This window comes from Zootoca vivipara, chromosome 7 (assembly GCF_965207765.1).
Source record: "Zootoca vivipara chromosome 7, rZooViv2.hap1.1, whole genome shotgun sequence".
In the NCBI taxonomy this organism is placed as follows: domain Eukaryota; kingdom Metazoa; phylum Chordata; class Lepidosauria; order Squamata; family Lacertidae; genus Zootoca; species Zootoca vivipara.
Window position 1 is genome coordinate 92,727,670 of NC_142590.1, and position 26,646 is coordinate 92,754,315.

The 26,646-nt window shown below is 48.6% G+C and overlaps 1 protein-coding gene across 2 annotated transcripts in view; it reads left to right on the forward strand.

The window, feature by feature from the left end:
* The first annotated feature begins 581 nt into the window (after positions 1-581).
* Positions 582-26,646, forward strand: part of HCK (HCK proto-oncogene, Src family tyrosine kinase) — a 29,018-nt gene continuing 2,953 nt past the window's right edge. Inside the window, exons 1-12 of one of the 2 annotated variants that reach the window (XM_035123652.3) lie at positions 582-889; positions 9,548-9,644; positions 10,170-10,212; positions 10,609-10,708; positions 12,401-12,499; positions 13,202-13,305; positions 15,043-15,195; positions 15,517-15,669; positions 18,724-18,906; positions 21,195-21,271; positions 24,432-24,585; positions 25,466-25,597. In XM_035123652.3, coding sequence (XP_034979543.1) covers positions 9,549-9,644; positions 10,170-10,212; positions 10,609-10,708; positions 12,401-12,499; positions 13,202-13,305; positions 15,043-15,195; positions 15,517-15,669; positions 18,724-18,906; positions 21,195-21,271; positions 24,432-24,585; positions 25,466-25,597 — 1,294 coding nt within the window. In that variant the 5' untranslated portion in view covers positions 582-889; position 9,548. The remainder of the gene's footprint in view (positions 890-9,547; positions 9,645-10,169; positions 10,213-10,608; positions 10,709-12,400; positions 12,500-13,201; positions 13,306-15,042; positions 15,196-15,516; positions 15,670-18,723; positions 18,907-21,194; positions 21,272-24,431; positions 24,586-25,465; positions 25,598-26,646) is intronic. The other variant, XM_060277388.2, reaches the window with a different exon arrangement.

Here is a 26,646-nt window from a genome sequence, read left to right on the forward strand (position 1 = left end):
AGCCATCAATACCCACGAATATGTTTAATCCTTTTTAATTCTTAAATGTATATCCCTAATCCCTCTTTAAATCCATCTAAATTGGTGGCCCTGTCTCCCTGTGGGAGGGAGTTCCACAGATTTAATTCTGCCTTGCATGAAGAAGTCCTTCCTTTTTTCTGTCCTGATTCTTCCAACCTTCAGCTTCATGGGATGCCACAGAATTCAAGAATTGTAGAGTTGGAAGGGATCCCAAGGGTCATCTAGTCTGACCCCCCTGCAATTGCAGGAATCTCTCGGCCATCAGGACCCTGAGGTTGAGAGTCTTATGCAGCTCCACCGACTGAGCTAAAGAGTTCTAGTGTTAGGAGAGAGGAAGGAAAACTCTTCTATCCAACTTAGCCATGAATTTGCCTAGTCTCTATCCGAAGTGGCGACTGCCCTTCGCCTCTTGGGAGAGTGAAAGGGAACTATTTGCTGAGAGAGAGCCCTCTTTTTAAAAAGTGGAAGGGCTGGTGGGGACAAAGAGGCTGGTGGGGGCGAGGCCTTCGGGAAAGAGGCGCGGCCGCCGTGGGGCTGGGCGGTTCTTAAGCGCGCGGCTTCCCCATCGCGGGCGCGTCGGCTGGGCTTCTGGGGCGCGACGGCTTCTGCTTGCGGACCTCGAAACCGTCGGGGAGCCGCAACAACCGCTGTTTTCCTGCTTTGCTGCAGCAACTGCACGGGGCAGAGACCTTTCTCCCCCCCCTTGCCGGGCATTTTTGTGGGGTGCGTCCCGCCCGAGGACTGCGTACAGCAGGCGAGAGCCACTCTGGAGATGTTCCTGGCCCCCGAAGAGGCACCAGCGAGCGCGCAGGAGCGGCCGGGCTGCTGAGAACGCGCCGTCGAGGGAACGTCGGAAGGCAGCAGGCAGGTGAATCTGGGGAGAGACGGGGGGGGACAGGGGGCAGCCGCGACCCTCCGCTCCCCCGGGAATGGCAGGAAGGAGATGGGCCGTACGAGGGAAGCGTAGAGAATGCTTAACCCGGAGTCTTGTCTGTGTGCTTATGGTCCTGGAGCCTGTGAAATGCTAAGGCAGCGGGCAGCGTGCCCTAGAGCATGTGCAGAGTTTGTTTTCCTCTTTCCCCGAGTCATCACTCACCTGCGCTTTCGGCTCATCTGGGCAGTCGTGAGCCCCGGTGCTTCTCTGTTGCGAAGGCTCTGGGAGAGACGTCTCCCTTTTTAGGGGGGTTTGTAGGGGACATGCCAAAAAAAAAAAAGCCCTCTATTGTTTGCATTGTATAGCTCACAAGTCACCCCACTGAATTTCAGCGGCTGTCGCGGCAGGAGCTGAACCTTGCAGCTGTGTGTTCCCCCTGTTGTAGTTAAAAAAAAACTGGAGCCTGGAGGGCACCGAGTTGGAGAAGGCTGCTGGAATATGTAGCCAGGTGGTGAAAGAAAGCAGTTTCCCAAGGACTCAACTCACCCTTTCAACGAAATTTTGAGCCCTCATCCATGCTATTCAGTGTGCACATGATGAGAATGCGCTGCACACTGCAATTGAACCGGAGTTAAGTCGCGCAAGCTCTGGTGCCCTAAGGCCTTTCAGCACATCATAGTTTCTAGAGGCACAGCGGAGATATTCTAAGGGAGGGAACAATGGAGGAAATGTAGCATCTTGATTCTGTTTTAGTCTGTATCGCAGCTCTGGGGGAGGGATGTCTAGCTCTGTCCTCCTGGTTGTTTATACACACCTACCCCTACTCCTGCAAAAGCTACAATCCACTGGGGGATACAAGTACCTGTATTTTTCTGCCAATAGTTGTGTGAGGAAAGGCTAACCATTGGCCTGGCTGCCTCAGAATGTTAAACCATGGTTTATTAAAACCACACACACAAACTTTGTCCAGAGGCATAACTATGGTTTCCAACAAACCATGGTTTGTTATTGGTTTCATGAACCTTGGTTTGTTTTAACTGCATGCTTGAACTCGACACCCTTCCTGAACCAAGGTTTGTTTGGCCACTCCACCTCAATTATAGGAGCAACTGGAAAAACAACAACAAGCCAACAAACTTTGGATAAATAAGCCATTGTTTGTTTGATTGTCTGTGCAGCAACTCATGGTGAACTTGTAGTTTGTTAAACCACAGTGTGGTGTTACATGCAAACCAAACAATTTTCTCCTCCCACACTGCTGCTTTTGGGGGTAAAAAACTGACCCCACCTCTCCATGCAGGGTTTCCAAGCAGTTTGGACTGGAATGTGCACCTAATATTTTTATTGTTGTTTCCTTAGGTTTGGTATATTTGAAAATCATCTCTCTTTCATTTTCATAAATAAAATGAAATATTGGTTTGCTTCTGTGACCCAGATGGCATGTCACAGTAAACCATTGATGGTGGGTTGTCCTGTCCCCTCAACACACAGAGGAAACAAACCATGGTTCCTAGTGTCAGGCGCATTGCACATAGGTCTAGGGCACAAATTTACATTAGCTATTGCAAATGTATGAATGCTTCTGAGCAAATTGTGCAGAGTGTGTTGTGTGTGTCATAGATATATCTCCACTGGGCATACCTGCCATGTTCCTGTCGGAGAAATAAGGGATTGGACCAGAAGTAGCAGACCGGAAGTAGCACTGCTGCCATTTTGGAACTGGGCAGAGCATGCTCAGAAGCGACTTTTGATGCTGCTCTGTCCAGTTCCAAAATGGCCACCACGCCAGAAGTCGCACTGCAGCCATTTTGGAACTGGGCAAAGCAGCATCAAAAGTCGCTTCTGAGCATGCTCCGCCCAGTTCCAAAATGGCCACCACGCCAGAATAAACCGGGGGGGGGGAACAAAAAAAAATCCGTTTTTTCAGCTGGGCACAGCTGGAAAAACGGGGGTTTCCCGGGGAATACGGGGGACTTGGCAGCTATGCCACTGGGCCACCCCCTAACAACTTTCCTGCTGGGTGAAGTATGTCCATTGTGGTTGGTTTTGCTCCAACAGAGCACGAGGTCTCTTAGAGGCCAAGGGATGCTCATGTGAGATCTTGCGGGAACTTGGAGAGCCCAGCAAGATCTCGCAAGAGCATCCCAGAACTGGTGCACCAACAGGGCTTTGCCCGCCCCCCCATCCCCACCCCCACCCCCCAGAAAGGCAGAGAGCTGAAGAGCTCTTACCACACTGTTTCTGCTTGGCTTACGTGGTGTGGAAAGAGTTTTCAAGCTCTCGGCTTTGCTTGCATTTAACTTGCAGAATTTCAACCAGACGGCCCCTAGCTACATATGGTTGAAATTGCGCTATCTAAATGGCCAAAAGATTTGATTGTACTGTATAGCACACTCTCTCTGCAAATGCAGGCGGCTAAAGCATGACTCGGCAGGTTTGATGTATCAGGCAGGGGAGCCCCGCTGTCACTCAACTTCAGCACACCTTGAAAATATTCCCCGTCCCGTCAGCACCATTTTCTTCGAATTGATCTCATAATTTGTACTTGCACATGTTTTTGCCAATTAAAAAATATTTGTGCAATGGTGCTTAAGTGGAAAAAAAAATCTGTTGGTGCAGGTTTAAAAACAGATTTCCTTCTTTCTTTTAGAAAAGAGCAACAGGCACCCTTTCCAAGTGGGACAACTTTAGGCCACATTCATGCCATATTTTAAAAGTTCTGTGATACCACTTTAGACAGCCTTAGCTTCCCTCGAATAATTTTGGGAGCTGTAGTTTGTGAAGCTTGCTAAGAGGACTCCCTCTTTTCTGCTGCTCCAGAGAAGCGGACACGGAGCAATGGATTCAAACTACAAGAAAGAAGATTCCACCTAAACATTAGGAAGAACTTCCTGACAGTAAGAGCTGTTCAGCAGTGGAATTTGCTACCAAGGAGTGTGGTGGAGTCTCCTTCTTTGGAGGTCTTTAAGCAGAGGCTTGACAGGCATATGTCAAGAATGCTTTGATGGTGTTTCCTGCTTGGCAGGGGGTTGGCCTGGATGGCCCTTGTGGTCTCTTCCAACTCTATGATTCTATGATTCCCCTCACAGAACTACCATTCTCAGAGTTCGCTGTGAAGAGAGCTCGGCTTTTAAACCATTCTGGGAATTATAGCTCTGTGAGGGGAATGAACCTCAGTAATTTTTTGGTCTTTTCAGACAGGCCCCCTGGAGTTAGAAAGTTTGAGAAGCCTTGGCCTAACCCCCTTTTAAAGTCACAAAGCTGTGGAGGCCATTATGTCATCGTGTGGCAGTGAATGCAAACAATTAAATTCCCCACCTTTTTTTGGCCAACAGACCCATTTGGAAACTTCAGAAGGCTCCGTGGGTGCCAGTCACAAAATGGCTGCTGTCAGGCAGGGTGTAACACCTAATAGCTGCCACATCTAAAAGATCAGAAAAAAAGAGAATGGGGACCCAAAATGGAGCAAGCATCCCCTACCCCCCTGTCTTGGGCATTGTAGATTTTTGAGGGTATATTTACTGGGACACTTGTGGCCACCATAGGAAAGAGGTGGTGGCAGGGCCCCTGAATCAAATTATGCACTGTGGGGGAAAGTCTTAATTTCCCGAAAAAGTTCTCCTTCCTCATGCAAAAGCATGATCAGTGCACAGGGGCTGCCTTGTCTGCAGATCTGATGAGCCAAAAAAACCAACTTCTCTTTTTAAATGTATTTTTAAACCACTGCTAGGAACCAAAGGTGGACCTGGCTCTCTTGAGACAGGAACACTGTGTAGCAGAAGAATGAAGGAAGGTAAACGGCATTTCTGTGCGCTCTGGTTTCCGCCACAGTGTTCCATTGCACGGTTTAGTCCTGCTGGCCACATGACCCAGAAAGCTCTCTGTGGACAAATGCCGGCTCCCTTGGCCTGAAAGCGAGATGAGCGCCCCAACCCCATAGTTGCCTTTGACTGGACTTAACCGTCCAGGGGTCCTTTACCTTTTACCTACAGTATATGCAGAAGACACTGCAGTCTCTGCTGACCTTCATTCCAAGGAAATTGAACCGTGGGTAAGCACCCAGAAAGCCTTGGAGTTTCCCCGCTCAGAGATTGAGGTAGCGTGAAACAGCACTTTATAGCAAAAGAGCTTCACGTTTTGAAAATCTGCTCGTGCGAACCCCTGCAAAGTGGCAGGCTGAGCTACGGTAGATGGGCCAGCGGTCTCTGGCTCTGTGAGTGGAGCGGCTTATGACGGTGCTGCGAACAGGGCTTAATTGCCCCGAAACACACAGTTCCACCCCGGCAGTGCCTTGGTCTATTGTTGCAAGTACGGTATTTTTCAGAGGCACTATTGGCCTAATGTTGCATGTTGCCCCTCCCTGGCTTCTGACCAGCGTTTGAAATTAGCCAGGTGCCAGGCGCATTTTGCGACTGGGAATTGTCCGATTGCAAGCAGTTTGAGAAGGCTCAAGATTTAAAACTGCTGCCACTGGCACCGAGGGTACAAGAGAAGTGCCTCCCCGATGTTTTGGGGGCAACTCGAAGCCGTGCTGGCCGGAGCTGGCGCGAGTTGTCATCCAAACGCCTGGAGGTCGCCATTGCAACAAATGCAATATGTAAATATTGAAACCCAAAATACTGGCAGGCAGAGGCCAATTGAAACCAGTAGCTTGTGTGTGCTTCTTCCTGTCCCCGGAGAGAGAGAAGAAACTTTCTCTTCCTCCCAACCAACTTCCGCTGCGCCGAGGAATGCTTATCTCGTATCCTTGTGGTCAGGGCCGTCTCAAGCCGGTCGGGCGCCCTGGCGCCGTGGTGCGGAGATCGCTCCGGCACCCTGGCGCCCCGCGCCACCAAGACTACCCAGAGAGCCGGGCCTGCTTCTGGTGCTGCTTTGGGCCGGTGGCCCAAATTCTGTTCCCTGTGTGCTGTGCCTCTACTGAGCTGAGAGCGCCTTCTGCTTTTCAGAGGCTGAGAGGGGGGGGGTCAAATGTCTACAGGGGATCATGTCAGCGGGGAAGGAAATGGCCTTTCCCCACTTGCCTCCTATCACAGCTCTGTGGAGGTTGTGGTGGCCATGGTTCGTAAGGAGATAATGCTCTAGGGCGAGTGTTTTTCCTGAGAGTGTAAGGTATTGAGAATAGTCTGCTGGATCAGGCCAATGGCTCATCTGGTCCAGAGTCCAATTGTGTAATCCGGATTCGAGCGCAAGGGTGTAGCACCTGAACTTTAAAAACTTTAAAAACAAACCATAAACACACAGCCAACACTTCCCTGCACACAGAGAAGACATTGGGAAAAGTTGGAGGCAAGATCATCTTCCTGAAGGGCTTGCTTTCTGTGTGCAGGGAACTTGATGTCCACTCCCAAATTTTTCACCTGCTGGGCAGCCTCACAACTCTGACCATCTGTGAGGGGGGGAAATCCTGTTTCTGATACCGGTAGCAGCAGGAGCACCGTTGCTGGCTTAGTCTTTTAAATATTGCTTTGCCTATATCAATGATGATGGACGGGCCACAGGGTTAGCTTGAAGCCACCAGAATTACGTTGACTTTAGTTCCGAGGACAGAAGAAGAAAGCGTCTGTTTGGGATGCAAATTGGATGCCGTTCAACTCGGACGCTGAGGGTGCTGCGCTCAGGATGTTTGGCCTGTGGATGCTAACGCTGAAGCTTATGGCTGCCCATAAAAGCTCACAATGCTACTATTGGTTTGTAAAGCCCTTAGCGGCTTGGGACCAGTTTACTTGTGGGATATTCCCTGTTGACTGCTTTGATCTGGCACGACATCATACTAGTTCTGCATTTGCAAGAAACCAGTCTTTTAGTGTGGCAGCACCTGCACTTTGGAACTCCCTGCCTCTTGACGCCTTGGCTGTACTTTTTGACAGTTGCCTTAAAACATTTTTATTTAGGCAAGCCTACACAGACGTGTAGAAGTTGTTGTTGTTGTTTAGTCGTTTAGTCGTGTCCGACTCTTTGTGACCCCATGGACCATAGCACGCCAGGCACTCCTGTCTTGCACTGCCTCCCGCAGTTTGGTCAAACTCATGTTCGTAGCTTCGAGAACACTGTCCAACTATCTTGTCCTCTGACGTCCCCTTCTCCTAGTGCCCTCAATCTTTCCCAACATCAGGGTCTTTCCCAAGGATTCTTCTCTTCTCATGAGGTGGCCAAAGTATTGGAGCCTCAGCTTCACGATCTGTCCTTCCAGGGAGCACTCAGGGCTGATTTCCTTAAGAATGGATAGGTTTGATCTTCTTGCAGTCCATGGGACTCTCAAGAGTCTCCTCCAGCACCATAATTCAAAAGCATCAATTCTTCGGCGATCAGCCTTCTTTATGCTCCAGCTCTCACTTCCATACATCACTACTGGGAAAACCATAGCTTAAACTATACGGACCTTTGTCGGCAAGGTGATGTCTCTGCTTTTTAAGATGCTGTCTAGGTTTGTCATTGCTTTTCTCCCAAGAAGCAGGCGTCTTTTAATTTCGTTACTGCTGTCACCATCTGCAGTGATCAAGGAGCCCAAGAAGGTAAAATCTCTCACTGCCTCCATTTCTTCCCCTTCTATTTGCCAGGAGGTGATGGGACCAGTGGCCATGATCTTGGTTTTTTTGATGTTGAGCTTCAGACCATATTTTGCGCTCTCCTCTTTCACCCTCATTAAAAGGTTCCTTAATTCCTCCTCGCTTTCTGCCATCAAGGTTGTGTCATCTGCATATCTGAGGTTGTTGATATTTCTTCCGGCAATCTTAATTCCGGCTTGGGATTCATCTAGTCCAGCCTTTCGCATGATGAATTCTGCATATAAGTTAAATAAGCAGGGAGACAATATACAACCTTGTCGTACTCCTTTCCCAATTTTGAACCACTCAGTTGTTCCATATCCAGTTCTAACTGTAGCTTCTTGTCCCACATAGAGATTTCTCAGGAGACAGATGAGGTGATCAGGCACTCCCATTTCTTTAAGAACTTGCCATAGTTTGCTGTGGTCGACACAGTCAAAGGCTTTTGCATAGTCAATGAAGCAGAAGTAGACGTTTTTCTGGAACTCTCTAGCTTTCTCCATAATCCAGCGCATGTTTGCTATTTGGTCTCTGGTTCCTCTGCCCCTTCGAAATCCAGCTTGCACTTCTGGGAGTTCTCGGTCCACATACTGCCTAAGCCTGCCTTGTAGAATTTTAAGCATAACCTTGCTAGCGTGTGAAATGAGCGCAATTGTGCGGTAGTTGGAGCATTCTTTGGCACTGCCCTTCTTTGGGATTGGGATGTAGACTGATCTTCTCCAATCCTCTGGCCATTGCTGAGTTTTCCAAACTTGCTGGCATATTGGGTGTAGCACCTTAACAGCATCATCTTTTAAAATTTTAAATAGTTCAGCTGGAATATCATCACTTCCACTGGCCTTGTTATTAGCAGTGCTTTCTAAGGCCCATTTGACTTCACTCTCCAAGATGTCTGGCTCAAGGTCAGCAACCACACTACCTGGGGTGTACGAGACCTCCATATCTTTCTGGTATAATTCCTCTGTGTATTCTTGCCACCTCTTCTTGATGTCTTCTGCTTCTGTTAGGTCCTTACCACTTTTGTCCTTGATTATGGTAATCTTTGTACAAAATGTTCCTTTCATATCTCCAATTTTCTTGAACAGATCTCTGGTTTTCCCCATTCTATTGTTTTCCTCTATTTCTTTGCATTGCTCATTTAAGAAGACCCTCTTGTCTCTCCTTGCTGTTTTTTGGAAATCTGCATTCAGTTTCCTGTATCTTTCCCTATCTCCCTTGCATTTTGCTTGCCTCCTCTCCTCCGCTATTTGTAAGGCCTCGTTGGACAGCCATTTTGCTTTCTTGCATTTCCTTTTCCTTGGGATGGTTTTCGTTGCTGCCTCCTGTATAATGTTACGAGCCTCCATCCATAGTTCTTCAGGCACTCTGTCCACCAAATCTAAATCCTTAAACCTGTTCCTCACTTCCACTGTGTATTCATAAGGGATTTGATTCAGATTGTATCTTACTGGCCCAGTGGTTTTTCCTACTTTCTTCAGTTTAAGCTGGAATTTTGCTATAAGAAGCTGATGATCTGAGTTACAGTCAGCTCCAGGTCTGCAGAGAATATAATCAATCTGATTTCGATGCTGCCCATTTGGTGTTATCCATGTGTAGAGTCGTCTCTTGTGTTGTTGGAAGAGAGTGTTTGTGATGACCAGCTTGTTCTCTTGACAGAACTCTATTAGCTTCATTTTGAACTCCAAGGCCAAACTTGCCAGTTGTTCCTTTTATCTCTTGATTCCCTACTTTAGCATTCCAATCCCCTGTAATGAGAAGAACATCCTTCTTTGGTGTCATTTCTAGAAGGTGTTATTTCTAGAAGGTGTTGTGGGTCTTCATAGAAGTGTAGAAGTTACACGTGCTTTATTTCTTTTTAGCTGCTGTTGATTTTAACCATCTTTTGAATATTTTAACCACCTGCTTTTAATTGTTTTAATCAGCAATGTTAATGTTTTATTTTATATTTCTGTAAACCGCTTGGAGATTTCCTTACGCTCAAGCACTACATAAATTTTGTTAGATAAATAAAGAAAAATAGGTATTTTTGTCTATAGCCTGGGCTTAAAATCTCTTCTCTCTCTCTCTCTCTCTCTCTCTCTCTCTCTCTCTCTCTCTCCCCTTTCAGAATGGGCTGCATGAAATCCAAAGAAATCAACCTTAATGAAAAAGGTTCAGGAACTCGTTTGAGCTTGGGTGATCAGAATAATTACATCCCAGACCCCGTAAGTCTAAATTCCTTGCCAGTCTCAAAGAGAAAGTCAAGAGAGATATTTTACGGAGTGTTAAGGGTATTTAATTGAGTGTTAAGAACTTTCTGATGGTAAGAGCTGTTTGACAGCGGAACGGATTCCCTCCAAAGGTGGTGGACTTTCCTTCCTTGGAGGTTTTTAAGCAGAGGCTGGATGGCCATCTGTCATGGATTGTTTAGCTGTGATTCCTGCATTGCAGGGGGCTGGACTCGATGACCTTTGGGGGTCCCTTCAGACTCTTGAAGCATTAGCTTTAAAGGCTGGTATATTTGTGATGGGATAAGCTTTTGGGGGGTTAGAGGTCACCATTAGAGGAAGAGCTGATGCCACCTTCCGTAAGGCCGGCAATGATGTGACTTGTGTCCTGAAACAGCTGGAGGGCACCAGTTTGGCAAAGCGTGCTGCAGAGACTGTGGAGCAGACTGAGGATTAGAAATGTTGTATTGTTGAGGTACTGTTTCCCTGTTCATAAATTATTTCTGTTCTCTTGCATCCCAGCTTGGCGCAGCACCCAGCAAGCCAAAGCCTTCCGGAACCGATGGTATGTACGCCTGCCTCTATGGTCTGTCTTGGCGGGAGAGAGGCCCATAGATCTATAGCCCCTGGCCTACACCAGAGAGCTGTGTGCTGCTGTTCCCTTGTCAGCCCAAGGGCTCTGTCAAGGAGCCCGGCTTTCCACGTCCATACCTGCCCGTCAACCAACTGATTTTATTTGTTTTACTTCGCAACGTTTATACACCGATTGCAGAAACAAAAATTAAAAAAAATCAGAGTGGTTTACAAAAAAAGAGAGAGATAAAACAATAAAATTATCAATAAGGAAATTCTCAGCAACAATAACTTAGCAATAATTTAGCTGCCGGCGAAGTGAGGTTTGTCCCTGCGTCCAGAGTAAACGCTGAGTTTGTGTGAATACAACGCTTGCTCACTCTCGCAGGACCAGAGGAGTTTATTGTTCTGGCTCTTTACGACTATGAAGCCATCCACAAGGAGGACTTGAACTTCCAGAAGGGCGACCACCTCAAAGTCCTAGAGAAGTAAGTACTGTACCAGACCCCCCCCCCCCAGTGCAGCTGTTTATTGAGCGAAGGTGGGGGGGGGTCTAATCTGGGAGTAAGTGGGAGGGGGCCCTAATCTGCTGCCTGCTTTCTTTGGGAATCTGGTTGACCCCATTTGTTATTTCCTGTCTATGCTGGATCCCCATAAGTGTTAGGGCAGCTCTGCAGGGGTGGGTTTTTTTTGCCTGCTTTCAGTTTGGTGTGGCAAATCCACCCCCGCCCCTCGCAAAGTAAGGGGTAAGGGCTATCTATTAGTTCGTTTGTGTTCTTGCTAAAAAGCGTAAAAATATGTTTTATAATACAGTACACTTCCATGCTACAAGTCTAAGACACAGAAAGTATGTAGAGGCATTCATATCTCTACACCAGGCATCCCCAAACTGCGGCCCTCCAGATGTTTTGGCCTACAACTCCCATGATCCCTAGCTAACAGGACCAGTGGTCGGGGAAGATGGGAATTGTAGTCCAAAACATCTGGAGGGCCGGAGTTTGGGGATGCCTGCTCTACACTATGAAGTAACATTGGTTGTATACCTCTCTACCTGCTGTCGCTTCCTCCCGAGGATCCAGGGAACTGTAGTTTGTTTATGGTACTGAGAAGTCTGTTTCTAGCTCCCCTCTGACAGAGCCTAAGCTTATGTAGTAGAGGCATTTCCCCTGGGGACAAGGAAGGATTATAAAACCTGTTTAAATACATAGCATAGATAGACTTGCCCCCAGAGAATCCTGGAATTCCCAGCACCCTTAACAAACTGAAGTTTCCAGGTTTCGTCGGGGGAAGCCATGTGCTTTGAATATACAGGGTGAATGCAGCCATAGACCTTTGAGGCCCATTCAGACAACTACGTAGACACGTGTTGGTGGACCCTGGGAAAGTCTGTGGCTCATAGCCCCTGAACCCCTGCCAAACACCCTGCTAAAATGCATCTACCCAAGCACATAATAATAATAATAATAATAATAATAATAATAATAATAATTTATTATTTATACCCCGCCCATCCGGCCGGGTCTCCCCAGCCACTCTGGGCGGCTTCCAACAGAAGAATAAAACACAATAATCTATTAAACATTAAAAGCCTCCCTGAACAGGGCTGCCTTCAGATGTCTTCTAAAAGTCTGGTAGTTGTTTTCCTTTTTCACATCTGTTGGGAGGGCGTTCCACAGGGCAGGTGCCACCACCGAGAAGGCCCTCTGCCTAGTTCCCTGCAACTTGGCTTCTCGCAACGAGGGAACCGCCAGAAGGCCCTCGGTGCTGGACCTCAGTGTCCGGGCAGAATGATGGAGGTGGAGACGCTCCTTCTGGTATACTGGACCGAGGCCATTTAGGGCTTTAAAGGTCAGCACCAACTCTTTGAATTGTGCTCGGAAACGTACTGGGAGCCAATGTAGATCTTTCAAGACCGGTGTTATGTGGTCTTGGCGGCCGCTCCCAGTCACCAGTCTAGCTGCCGCATTCTGCACAGCATCTTATATCACGCCTAGAATACGTTTTGGCCTTTGGCAAACCTCAGCAGCAAGCAGCCTGCATTGCAGGGGTGTTGCTGCTGGGAATGGCTCTCTGGTCTCCCGTTTCTGAACTTGCCATTTGGAGCGTGTGATTGCTACCCCTCAGTGACAGAAGATGACCTCTTCCCCCCCCACCTCCTCTCTCTTTCTTTCTCTCTGCAGCTCGGGCGAGTGGTGGAGAGCGAAAGCCCTCTCAACAGGCCAAGAGGGTTATATCCCCAGCAACTATGTCGCCAGAGTCAACTCCCTGGAGACAGAGGAGTGAGTCTGCTCTGGGACTGGGGCGGGCGGGCAAGGGGTTTTTCTCTGCATGGCGCTTATCTAGGGCTGCAATTAAAGTGGCCTTTATGCTGAACAGGGGCAAAAGAGTCTCTCCACCTAGCCCTTCCAGCTTCCACCAGCATAAAGGTAAAGGTAAAGGGACCCCTGACCATTAGGTCCAGTCGTGACCGACTATGGGGTTGCGCGCTCATCTCGCATTATTGGCTGAGGGAGCCGGCGTACAGCTTCCAGGTCATGTGGCCAGCATGACAAAGCCGCTTCTGGCGAACCAGAGCAGCACACGGAAACACCGTTTACCTTCCCGCCGGAGCGGTCCCTATTTATCTACTTGCACTTTGACGTGCTTTCGAACTGCTAGGTTGGCAGGAGCTGGGACCAAGCAACGGGAGCTCACCCCGTCACAGGGATTCGAACCGCCGACCTTCTGATCAGCAAGCCCTAGGCTCAGTGGTTTAACCACAGCACCACCTGGGTCCCTCTCCACCAGCATAGAATTCCCTAATAATAATAGTACAAAATTGCAAACCGATGTGGAAATGTGGAGAACAAAACTAAAGTTTGGGGAAATGAGAAACTGAAATGGACCGATTTGCCCCTGCCTGCTTGGGAAGGTGCACTGCGCATGCAAAGCCAGATCTGGCTTGCTCACCCTCCTGTTTTGTGACTGTTGCCCCCCCCCAGGTGGTTTTTCAGAGGCGTCAGCAGGAAGGATGCTGAGCGGCAGCTGCTGAGCCCTGGGAATGTGATAGGCTCCTTCATGATCCGAGACAGCGAGACAACCAAGGGTAAGTGGTGCTGGTTCGTGTGTGCATGTGAGAGATCAGCTCTTCCCCGCAAACATCTGGACCCACTGGAGAACAGGTGCCCTGTTGTTCAGAGAGGAGCTGCTCGGGCATAGAAAGAGCTTGCAGGATGCCTCTGGGTAACCCACAAGTGGGGCAGAACGAATGTTGGCCTCGTTCAGTTTGCTTTCCTCTTCCACCATCCAGTGGCGTAGCAAGGCGTAGCAGTGGTGTTTCCTGCTTGGCAGGGGGTTGGACTGGATGACCCTTGTGGTCTCTTCCAACTCTTTGATTCTATGATTCTAAGGTCAGGTGCAGAAAATCTCTTGTCACCCCACCCCCACATTGAATTTTTTTTTAAAAAAAATTGCCTGCGAAAATGGTTTGACTTTATTTCATTTTCTTTTGCGGGGCCAAAGTTGTGGAACTTTTTAGTTGTTGAGCTTTCTTTGGGCAAGCTGAAGTTGTTGAGCTTTTTTGGGGGGGGGGGAGATCACATGCCTTGCGACCGGAGTCTGCCGCCCACACTACAGCCTGTGCGCCAAAACCAAAGCGTCTCTCACAGCGAGGTGGCACCCACCTTGCAACGCCTCTGCCACCATCTTGATACACCAGCTTCCTTTCCTCTCTCTTCCTGTGGGGCAGCCCCAGAGTGGAGGGTTTGGGCAGGCCCCACTTGTTATGTCAGCCTCTTCAGTTCAGGGGGCTGAAATTGGATTGGGGAGGAAGTGTTGGCGATCCAGCGTCACTTTCCAATTCTTCCTTCTGCTGCTGCTGCAGGAAGAGCTTGACCCACCTCTGCTTCCTGCAAGCTTTTCCCTGTGTATGACTTGCAGGAGGAGGAGGAGCTGACAGCCACAGGGAGGTTAGATGGCCAGGTCCCTGCCTGGTGCTTGAGGACAGCTCCTGCCCGGCGCTTGAGAACAGGTCCTGCCCTGCCATCTGTATCTCTTGCTTGAGCAGGATGCGCTTCAGCAAGGACCGCAGGAGAACCCAAACGGCCACTTGCCATCTTCCCCAACCCCTGGGTGAGTCAAGGCAATAATAGGGCGGGGGTCAGTAGGCTGACTTATGAGGGTGGGGCTTGAACATAGGAAAGGCAGGCTCTGGCCTGGTTTGTGTGTAACACACAGTTTAGGACAATGCTTTTTCATTGTTCAAACCCAGCCTACGGTAGTGGTTTAACTATGGTTTGTTTCCTGCCAGCAAACCACAATGGGGAAAGTCATGGCTTGCTGGTTTACAAAACCTTGGTTTGTCTTAACTATGGCTTGGCATTGCATGTGAAGCATGGTTTGCTTGGCCAGTCCACCGGAGACACTTGCCAAGCTAAACAGGCATGAGGGGAGAGCAGCTGGTAAACAAACCATGGCTTAAACCAGCCTGGTGCCCTCCAAACATTGTGTGCAAATCCCATCAGCAGTGCGGCTGGGGCAGATGGGAGTTGTAGTCCAAAACTTCAAGAGGGCATACCAGGTTGAGGAAGGCTGCCTTACACAAACCATGGTGTAGTGTTACATGCAAACCAGGTCACTGAGCCCAGCCTGAGGCAATGTCTATACGGTAGATATCATCAGTAGTTTTATTTGTTTCTCGTTGAAGCTGGCTCCTTAGAAACACTCCCCTCCTCCCATTCATAGTGGACTGGATCCAAAACCCCAAGAGCCGGTGTGGGAGAACTGGTGTGAAATGGTCATGTGAGCACCCTTGCTCAGTTAGCATTCCTCACTCTTGGCCCAGGTTCTTACTCCTTGTCCGTGCGAGATTTCGACAACCAGAACAAAGTGGAGACGGTGAAGCATTACAAGATTCGGATGCTGGACAGCGGCGGCTTCTACATTTCTCCTCGGAACACCTTCAGCACCCTGCAGGAGCTGGTCAGCCATTATAAGGGTGAGCCTGGACTGGGTGCTCCCTGATTTCCACTGGGGGAACACCCCCATCTCTTTGTGACTGGCTCACGGTCACACGGTCGAGGGAGGATTTGAACCCTGGTCTCCAAGGTCTCTAGTGCAGATCTCTAACCACTACTCCACGCCACTCTCTCACGTATCTGCGATGGGTTCATATAAAGGCTTCTCCATAGTGGCACAAGCGCTGCTCTTCTCAGTGTAACAAAATTTGTGTTCCGTTTGGGGCCTTGTTTCCAAAAGTGCCAGCCTGCAGCCTTACCTTGGGATCCTGCGGGGTAGAACAACCTGTGTTCTCTTCCAGGGCAAAGCGATGGTCTGTGTCAAAAGCTGACTTACCCGTGTATCGCTCCGAAACCTCAGCAGCCCTGGGAGAAAGATGCCTGGGAAATCCCCCGCAGCTCTCTGAAGCTGGAGAAGAAACTGGGAGCTGGGCAATTTGGAGAAGTCTGGATGGGTAAGAATATCGGAACCGGCCTGTCAAATGATGAGGCTGAGGGTTCCTTTAGTTCTCTATGTTAGTTCCCTGTTGTAAAGGGGAAGGCTTATAGGGAACAGCCTCCACTCATCAGATCAAAATAAAAAAATTCCTTCAGTAGCACCTTAAAGACCAACTAAGTTTTTATTTTGGTATGAGCTTTCGTGTGCATGCACACTTCTTCAGATACAGTGAAATAGAAGTCCCCAGGCACTTATGTAGAGAAGGGGTGGGGAGGGGTGGGGAGGGGGAGGGGGGATCACTCAGAAGCGTGGTGGAAATGGGTGATTGACTGACTGATAGCTGTTGATGACCGAAAACGACTGCAAATGGTTTTGCATGAAAAAGCAAGGGTTGAGATGGCTGAAGATCGCTTATCATGTATAATGAGATAAGAATCCGATATCTCTGTTCAAACCAGGTCCCTCCATGGTTTTGAGCTTGGTGATAAGTTGCAATTCAGCAACTTCTCTTTCCAGTCTATTTCTGAAATTCTTTTGTAGTAAGACAGCTACTTTGAGATCTTGTATAGAATGTCCTGGGAGATTGAAGTGTTCTCCTACTGGTTTTTCTGTCTTCTGGTTCCTGATGTCAGATTTATATCCATTTATCCTTTGGCGTAGGGTTTGGCCTGTTTGTCCAATATAGAGAGCTGAAGGGCACTGTTGGCATTTGATGGCATACACAATGTTAGAGGATGAGCAATTAAATAGTCCTGAGATGGTATGTTGGATGTTGTTGGGGCCAGTAATGGTGTTGTCTGGGTGTATGTGGCAGCAAAGTTGGCATCTGGGTTTATTGCAGGCTCTGGTACCAGTGTCCATGTTAAGTCTGGTGGTTGTATTAATGTGGGTGAGGGGTTGTTTAAGATTGGGTGGATATTTTAGTTCTAAAAAGGTTTGCTGTAGATCTCTTAGGTGAGCACCATTTCAGATAAAACCACAGCGGACTTTGCTACCAAACTCTGCCACTTAGAACTAAAATATCCACCTGATGAAGTTAAACAACAGATCAACAGAGCCAGACAGATACCTAGAGAGAACCTGCTGCAAGACAGACCCAAAAAAGAAAATAACAGAACACCACTAGTCATCACATACAGCTCCCAAGTTAAAACAGTACAACGCATCATCAGAGATCTACAGCCTCTCCTGGACAATGACAGCTCCCTTTCTCAAGCTCTGGGAGGAAGACCTTTCATTGCCTACAGACAGCCACCCAATCTTAAACAACCCCTCACCCACAATAATACAACCACCAGACTTAACATGGACACTGGTACCAGAGCCTGCAATAAACCCAGATGCCAACTTTGCTGCCACATACACCCAGACAACACCATTACTGGCCCCAACAACATCCAACATACCATCTCAGGACTATTTAATTGCTCATCCTCTAACATTGTGTATGCCATCAAATGCCAACAGTGCCCTTCAGCTCTCTATATTGGACAAACAGGCCAAACCCTACGCCAAAGGATAAATGGACATAAATCTGACATCAGGAACCAGAAGACAGAAAAACCAGTAGGAGAACACTTCAATCTCCCAGGACATTCTATACAAGATCTCAAAGTAGCTGTCTTACTACAAAAGAATTTCAGAAATAGACTGGAAAGAGAAGTTGCTGAATTACAACTTATCACCAAGCTCAAAACCATGGAGGGACCTGGTTTGAACAGAGATATCGGATTCTTATCTCATTATACATGATAAGCGATCTTCAGCCATCTCAACCCTTGCTTTTTCATGCAAAACCATTTGCAGTCGTTTTCGGTCATCAACAGCTATCAGTCAGTCAATCACCCATTTCCACCACGCTTCTGAGTGATCCCCCTCCCCCTCCCCACCCCTCCCCACCCCTTCTCTACATAAGTGCCTGGGGACTTCTATTTCACTGTATCTGAAGAAGTGTGCATGCACACGAAAGCTCATACCAAAATAAAAACTTAGTTGGTCTTTAAGGTGCTACTGAAGGAATTTTTTTATTTTACTTCGACCCAGACCAACACGGCTACCTACCTGTCATCAGATCAAGTTCCTCTCAGAGCAGTAAGTCCAGCAGCGGATCAGATTACAGGAGGCAGGAAGCAAAGAGTGAGGGACAAGGCTCCAGCAGCATCAAAGAGCCTCAACTCCAAGTAGAGAGGGAGGCAGAGGGGCAGGAAATGAAGGGAAAGCAGTCAGAAGGACAGCCCTTCTCCCCAACACCTGAATTGAAGCGAAAGGCACCCCGTAGGACAAGGGGGAGGCGCTTTGGGGTTCCCAAGCTGTTATGTTGGGAGCGAAACAGAAAGAAGCCATTGCAAGGTTCTGACTCGGACTAAGCAGACATGTTTTCCATAGACTTTGCACTGTAAATAGAATGCACCATAATAAACACCTTAAGACAAGCAGGCGTGGAGCGTCATTACTTAAGAGTAGCCACAAAAACCTCACACCTGTGATGGCCAGCCAAGTGGGCTTCTGGGAAGCAGAGTTATGCTGCCTCTGAACATGGAGGCTCCATTTGCTAATCCTCCATTGGTTGCAGCCAATTCCATATGTTCATGAAGAAACCCCAGGAGAGTCTGGAACCGTGCTTCCTGATGTGCTAGCTTTCTTGATGCAGGATGTTTCTGACACTGGGTCTTGCCAAATAATGCCCGTAGGCTTTGGGGGCCTGCTGTTTTAGTCTAGAAACTGTTCTTAGCTAAAGCTGAAGAATTCCATAGCCCATGCCACATTCTGCTTTGACACCGCACCCCGTGCTTGCCTGGAAATCACAGACTGCACAACATCCCTGCCTCTGTAGGGCAGGACATGAGCTAGGATAGTGTTTTGAGTCTCACATGGTTGCCCTGGATATGGTGATGGATAGTTCTGTTTTCCATAATGGATAGCTCACTTGGTAAAGCATTAGACCCTTGACCCCAGGGTCATGGGTTTGAGCCCCACGTTGGGCAAAAGGATTCCTGCATTGCAGGGCGTTGGAATGGACGATGCTCTGTGATTCTGTCGCTCTGGAAACAGCCCCGTCTCTCCTCTCCAGCCACCTACAACATGCACACAAAAGTGGCCGTCAAAACTATGAAGCCAGGGAGCATGTCTGTGGAAGCCTTCCTGGAAGAAGCCAACATCATGAAGACCTTGCAGCACGACAAGCTGGTCAAGCTGCATGCCGTCGTGACCAAGGAGGAGCCCATTTACATCATCACCGAATACATGGAGAAAGGTGAGACGCAGGAAGGAGCGGAAGGTTCCTCAGCAGCCTTGGCCAACCTGGTGCTCTCCAGATGTTTGGGGCTACAGACTCACCCAGAACATCTGGAGGCTGCCAGGTTGGTGAAGCCTGTTCTACACTACAGCAAGCTTCTATCCCCAAAAGGAGGCTTTCGCAAAAGACACCTGCCCAACAATACCTTTTTCACTCGTCCTCTATCTGTTTTCAGCCTTCTCATCCCAATCAAGAAGGCTAGAAACGTTTTTTTTAAAAAACGACATGAAACCCGAGTTCCTTAAGAATTGGAGTTATTGCCTTGTTCTCGGCAGCAGGCAGCCTTCCTTGCTGTCCCCAGCATCTGCAGGGCTGGTACAATTTAGCAGCATTCTGCGGAGGCGCCGTCCGCTCCTAGGACACGACTGCCACATGCCACAGAGGTTGCTCAGGATGCAGCACACAGCTGGGAGGAAGAGATAGCTGGGTGGGGAGTCAGATGCAGCCTGGGAACGAGGAGGAAGAAGGGAATGGAATGGCAGGGTTGAAAGGGACCCCGAGGGTCTTCTAGTCCAACCCCCTTGCAATAAAGGAATCGCAGCTAAAGCATCCCTGACAGGTGCTTCCCCCCCCCCAACCTCTGCTTAGAAACCTCCAAGGAAGGAGAGTCCACCGCCTTCTGAGGGAGCCCATTCCGCTGTCTGACGGCTCTTGCTGTCAGAAAGTCCTTCCTGATGCTGAGTCAGAATCTACTTTCTCGTAACTGGAAAGTATTGGTTCAGGTCCTGCCCTCTAGAGCAGCAGAAAACAAGCTTTCTCGGTCTTCCATGCAACAGTCCTTAAGATATTTGAAGTCAGATATTATGAAAGTGCTTTTATCTCTAAGGTGGGAGTAAAGCCCCTCTGGATCAGAGGATATTACTCCGGAGTCCAGGTGCAGAAGAGTAGGCAGCATAATTGAGAGGCCACCTTACCAGACGTCCCAGCAAAACTCTTTGGTGCTAATTATGATATAGGGCAGTCCAGCAGTTTTGGACTACAACTCCCATCAGCCCCTGGGAAAGGCTGATTGTAGGGAGACAGGGTGGGGTAAGCCAGTGTCTCTGAGCATCCAGACAGCCCATGTCTACATGAGCCTGGGAACTGTGGCAGCTAGACTGGTGATTGGGAGCGGCCGCCGAGACCACATAACACCAGTCCTGAAAGACCTATATTGGCTCACAGTACGTTTCCAAGCACAATTCAAAGTGTTGGTGCTGACCTTTAAAGCCCTAAACGGCCTCGGTCCAGTATACCTGAAGGAGCGTCTCCACCCCCATCGTTCAGCCCAGGGAATGAGGTCCGGTGCCGAGGGCCTTCTGGCAGTTCCCTCGCTGTGAGAAGCCAAGTTACAGGGAACCAGGCAGAAGGCCTTCTCGGTAGTGGCACCCGCCCTGTGGATGTTGGGATATTTGTACTCCGAGCTGTGAAGCAGGAGGGGGTACTAAGACTGCTATTTGTCACATGAGAGGTCTGCCTTCAGCGTGAGAAAGGAAGTGTGTGTTTATCTCAGGCATCCCCAAACTGTGGTCCTCCAGATGTTTTGGCCTACAACTCCCATGATCCCTAGCTAACAAGACCAGTGGTCAGGGATGATGGGAATTGTAGTCCAAAACATCTGGAGGGCCGAAGTTTGGGGATGCCTGGTTTATCTCCTTTCTCCCCGCGTGATGTTATTGTATTCTCTTACTTTCGCTTCTGGCTCTCGATGTGACTGGAAGCAAGATGTTGAGCTCTGAATTTTATTTTGTATATAGCCCTTAATAAAGTAGTTGCAGATCTACTTTATGGCTCTCTTTATCTGTGTGGGCTGTTCTTCATGGACACGGAAGACAGTCGCATATCACCGTGCCACTGGTCTGCTCTTAACTGGGCAGCCAGGGAGAGGCACATCGGAGTGCCTGGGGCAGACTCACCGCCAGCCCCTGTCCGGCATTTCAGCAGTGGAATGCCCTCTCACCAGATGTCAAAGAGAAAAACAACTACCAGACTTTTTAGAAGACATCTGAAGGCAGCCCTGTTTAGGGAAGCTTTTAATGTTTAATAGACTGTTGTATTTTAATATTCTGTTGGAAGCCACCCAGAGTGGCTGGGGAAACCCAGCCAGATGGACGGGGTATAAATAATAAAATTATTGTTATCATCATCATCATCATCATTATTATTATGTGCTGCTCCGCTGAGCAATGGGTCCCTTCCTAATGGAAGATCTGGCCCCCTCTGAAGAACACAATGGACTACGCCCTGAGTTTCTTTCCTCTCCGCAGGTAGTTTGCTGGATTTCCTGAAGAGTGACGAGGGTCACAAGCAGCGGCTCCCGGTTTTGATAGACTTCTCTGCCCAGGTGAGTGTAACCTGATGGATCAGGCCAAGAGGAGCTCATCTAGTCTAGCACCCTCTTCTCACAGTGGCCAACCAATGCTTGTGACAAACCCACAAGTAGTACTTGGTTGCAGGAGCATCTCTCCTCTCCTGTGGTCTGCAGGAACTGGGATTTGGAAGCCCTTGATAGCCCTCTTCTCAATGAATTTGCCTCATCCTTGTTTGAAGTCGCTGGCCCTCCCTGCCTCCTGTGGCAGCAAGTTCTGTAGCTTTAGCTACGCACTGTGTGGGAAAGGACTTCCTTTCATTCCTCCCATGTCTGTCCTCTCATAGCTATAGGTAAGAGAGACTTTTTTAAAGCCTGACCCAAGGTGACTCAACCCAATGGGGCCTTTGTTCCCTCTCTGCAGGGCTAGAATTCCACACCTGCCCTCCATCCTGGGCAGCCAAGGAGCTCCTGCAAAACTGCATAGAATCATAGAATTGCAGAGTTGGAAGGGACCACAAGTCGTCTAGTCCAGCCATGCAGGAATCTTTCACCTGACATGGGGCTGAAACCCACGACGTTGAGCTTAAGAGCCTCATGCTTCACAAACTGAGCTATTCCAGCTCTTGAATTATTCAGCTGACACTAAATTCAGTCTGGCTACTAAAAAGTCCCCTGTGCTGCAGCCTTTCTTTATAAGGTGTCAATCATTTTGGGCGCCCCTTTCTGAACCTTTTCCGACTCTGCAATATCCTTCTGGACAGGGGCAATGCCCCGTTTCACCACCTGAGGCGAAGCAGGAAGGTGCCACCTTGCCATCCCACTTCTGCCCAAGCCTCCCTTACCTGGTTTGTGTTGCGGCACTCGCAAAGTGGCAGTGGCAAGTTCTGGCGAGTTCTTGCCGGAAGCCGGTACTGCTACTGGCGCCACTTCTCTGCCAGCCTGCTGGTGTGGTGCTTTTGGGCGTCTTGCCCAGCTTTTTGAGGTCAGGTGGCCAGAACTGTGCAGAGGCTTCCAAATGCAGTTGTACCCTAGATTCTTATGGCGGCAATATGTTTCGCTCACTGCGCAAAACAGTCTACGAGGATTGTTCCACCTGTGGCAGGGCCAAAGAAGCTGCCCAACAGGTCTTTAGTTATATGTGGGTCATTGGGCCATGCCAGCCACAATGGTTGCTGGGAGTTGGAGTCCTGTGACATCTGAAGGGCCACAGATTCCTTCCCCCAACCCTGCAGGCGTGAGAGTTCCTAGGTTTAGAGACCCTCCAGTGATCAAGACGGGGGTTCCTAACAGCCAGACACCTCTTGTTTGGTGGGGTTTCGTTGCATTTAATCTCTAGGGATGTGAGAGGGTTGGGCCATGGTTGTGAGAACCCATTGTGCCCTGCAGTGATGCAGATTTGAATATGCAAATCTGCCTAGTGTGCTTTGTTTGTTTGCATTGACTCCTAAGGAAGTAGGAGACCTGGAACGGGTCCACGGCTATTTCCTTCCTCTGGGTCTCCCTCCGTTGCGGAACAAGGAGGCCTTTGTCACTGTGGTCTGTGCTCTCCCTCCCTCCACCAAAACCAGTCCATCAAAAGAGCAGGTGTGCCCAGGGTGCCATCTGTCTTGCTAAGGTTGGTGGGGCTGACAGTTAACCCCTTGGCTTCAGGTCTCTGCAGAGCCCCAGAGCCATGTCGTCCGATAATTGCTCTCAACGTGAATCTCCGGACCAGGAAGTTTTGAATCGAAATCTCGCCTCACCCATGACATTACATGGCTTTCGACAAGCCAGTCTCAGGGTGTAGAATCGTAGAATTGTAGAGTTGTCATCTAGTCCCACCCCCTGTAATGCAGGAATCTCAGCTCAAGCATCCATGACAGATGGCCATCCAACCTCTGCTTAAAAACCTCCAAGGAAGGAAAGTCCACAACCTTCCGAGGGAGACTGTTCCACTGTCAAACAGCTCTTAAGGTCAGAAAGTTCTTTCTGATGTTGTCAGAATCTTCTTTATTGTAACTTGAAGCCATTGGTTCGAGTCCTACCCTCCAGAGCAGGAGAAAACAAGATTGCTCCTTTCATGTGACAACCCTTATGATATTTGAAGATGACTATCATATCGGCTCTCAGTCTCCTCTTTTCCAGACTAAGCATACCCAACTCCCTCAACTGTTCCTTATAAGGCTTGGTTTCCAGACCCTTGATCATGGTTGCTGTCCTCTGCATTCATTCAGCTTGTCAACATCATTCTTAAATTGTGGTGCCCCGAATTGAACACAGTATGCCAGGTGTGGTCTGACCAAGGCAATATACAGTGGTACTATACTGTACTTTTGTAGAATAGCATTAGTGTTTTTTGTCGCTGCATCCCACTGTTGACTCTTGCTAAGCTTGTGGTCTACTAAGACCCCTAAATCCTTTTCACGCGTACTACTGGCATCTTTGGGTACAAGTAGTTATACTTTCAACTGGGTTTATAATGCTGTTTCTGGGTTTGAAGTTGGCTTATTTGACTCTCACCATAGTTGAGAATGAACATAGTTCTTTGGGGTTTGGACGGTACAGCAAGCTGCAGTTGACTGAAGCTTTAGAAGTATTCAATGACTGCACTGTGGGAAGAGAAGGTGTTATTTATCAGCCAGCCCATGATTTGGCACCTCACCTTACAGGGTTGTTGTAAGGGTAAAATGGTGCAGTGAGGAGAACCATGTTCACTTGCCCTTCTGTAAATTATTATTTATTTCATTTATTAACTGGCTTCCCATGAGGCATCCCAAAGCAATTTAATATAGCAACATATATACAACTGTTGCATACTAGAAGGGCCAGCTGGTGTCTTGATTTGCTGTTCTGTTGTGGAGGCTGCATTGGTTTGCATTTGGGGGGGCGCATGAGACTTGTTCCATTAACATAGTCTGGAAGCAAATTCCCCCTCCCAAAGGGGGGAATTCCATGCACCTGCAAGAAAAACGTGTTTAAGGAAAGCTGCAGACTTTGCAGGTCACCCTAGATTTCATTTCACAGAACATACTTGCCAGAGGCTGCTGCAAAGATTTACTGGTGCTGAGGAGGGATGTGAACCGGGTTCTAAGGGTGTATCTAGTGAACCCCAGTGGTACTCTCAGCACAGTAGTCATTTATGTTGCCCCAACCTCCCCAGGTGCTGCACCATCGCTCCCCTTAGAATAGATCTCGATCTCTCTCTTTACTGCAGATTGCAGCAGGCATGGCTTTCATTGAGAAGCGAAACTACATCCACCGCGACTTGAGAGCTGCCAACATCTTGGTCTCGGCCATGCTGGCGTGCAAGATTGCCGATTTTGGCTTGGCTCGGGTGATTGACGACAACGAATACACAGCCCGGGAAGGTACAAAGGGAGGCTTTTTGTATGCTGGTTGCACAAGCCAGCCCCTCCTGCTTTTGTCCTCTTGATCTTTCTGTGTACAGTATGCATTAGGGTTTAGACACTTAATAAGGATGGAGGGCAGAGAAATTTCGACCCAGTTTGCACTGAAAGGCAGACCTACCCAATTTGCACTTTCTGAAGCAACACGTGAACCAAAATTCACACTTCTCCAAATTTTGCAAGGCGGTTCTCCAGAGTAAACGCACATAGCATATCACTTGCTTTTTCTCTAAACTGTAAAGGTAAAGGGACCCCTGACCATTAGGTCCAGTCGTGACCGGCTCTGGGGTTGCGCGCTCATCTCGCATTATTGGCCGAGGGAGCCGGCGTGTAGCTTCCAGGTCATGTGGCCAGCATGACAAAGCCACTTCTGGCAAACCAGAGCAGCACATGGAAACGCTGTTTACCTTCCCACTGTCTGTAGCGGTTCCTATTTATCTACTTGCACTTTGACCTGCTTTCAAACTGCTAGGTTGGCAGGAGCTGGGACCAAGCAACGGGAGCTCACCCCGTCACAGGGATTCGAACCGCCGACCTTCTGATCGGCAAGCCCTAGGCTCAGTGGTTTAACCCACTGCGCCACCTGGGTCCCTTTCTCTAAACTAATAAGTCCCAAACACTGCATCCAGAGGAGAATCGCTTCATCCCCTTTGGGATGCAACTTCATGAACCTTTAGGAGGCAGATTTCCTTGCAGTAAAAGACCAGTAGTGCAGAGCCTGCTTGTGTTCACAATGCAGTTTGGGAAGCAAACCTGTTATCTGCTGGTAAGCCACTTATTGCTGCGCATACCATGCCATCTTCCTGAGCCTCACCTTCTTTGTTTTGACCATTCTGGGCAGGTGCCAAATTTCCCATCAAGTGGACTGCGCCCGAAGCCATCAACTTCGGCTCCTTCACAATAAAGTCTGACATCTGGTCTTTTGGGATCCTCCTGATGGAGATAATTACCTACGGGCGGACCCCATACCCAGGTGCGTAATAAGAAAAGTCTCTTTGCAGAAACCCACACCAAACATTTAAGGCACGTGGATTTTCCTTGGAACTGTACTTTGTTAAGAGTGAGTTTGAGGGGTAAGCTGCATTTCTCAAGATTCTTGGGGGGGAAGCTGTGACTGTTAAAGTGCTATCAATGTTCTTTAGATATATGGTGTAGTTTTGATGTTCAAGTCTCCAGAATTTTTTGGCTCGTGGCTGTGAAGAGTAGGGATACTTGGTGGAAAGCAGGAGCAGGTGATCCCCACAAGAACTTTATGGGCTGGGGCAGCTAGTTATCCACCCTTGGTAGAAACAAACGTTCAAGTAGCTCCACCAAGAGATCTTAGTTTAATAAGAATAGCATCCTGATTGATCTTCCCCGAGGAATTAGCTAGGAAATAAACTGCTAGGTAAGAAAATGATTTAACCTCTTGGATGGGGCTATTTTAAACTGTCCGATTGTTGTTGTTGTTGTTGTTGTTGTTTAGTCACTTAGTCGTGTCCGACTCTTCATGACCCCATGGACCATAGCACGCCAGGCACTCCTGTCTTGCACTGCCTCCCGCAGTTTGGTCAAACTCATGTTCGTAGCTTCGAGAACACTGTCCGACCATCTCGTCCTCTGTCGTCCCCTTCTCCTTGTGCCCTCCATCTTTCCCAACATCAGGGTCTTTTCCAGGGAGTCTTCTCTTCTCATGAGGTGGCCAAAGTATTGGAGCCTCAGCTTCAGGATGTGTCCTTCCAGTGAGCACTCAGTTCTGATTTCCTTCAGAATGGATAGGTTTGATCTTCTTGCAGTCCATGGGACTCTCAAGAGTCTCCTCCAGCATATTTAAACTGCCTGATTAAATATGGGAAATTGTTTACAAAATACACCCATGTGCCCTCCAAATCTGTTTGGCAGCTTTGCATGCCGTGTTCCAACTTTTCTGCTTTCAGAAGGGATGTTAATTGGTGAGCAGATGGGTCCAATTTCACTCCATTTTTTAGTGGGTGATATCCAATGCACTTGTTTCCATGAGCAGAAGGACTGCACTAGCACATC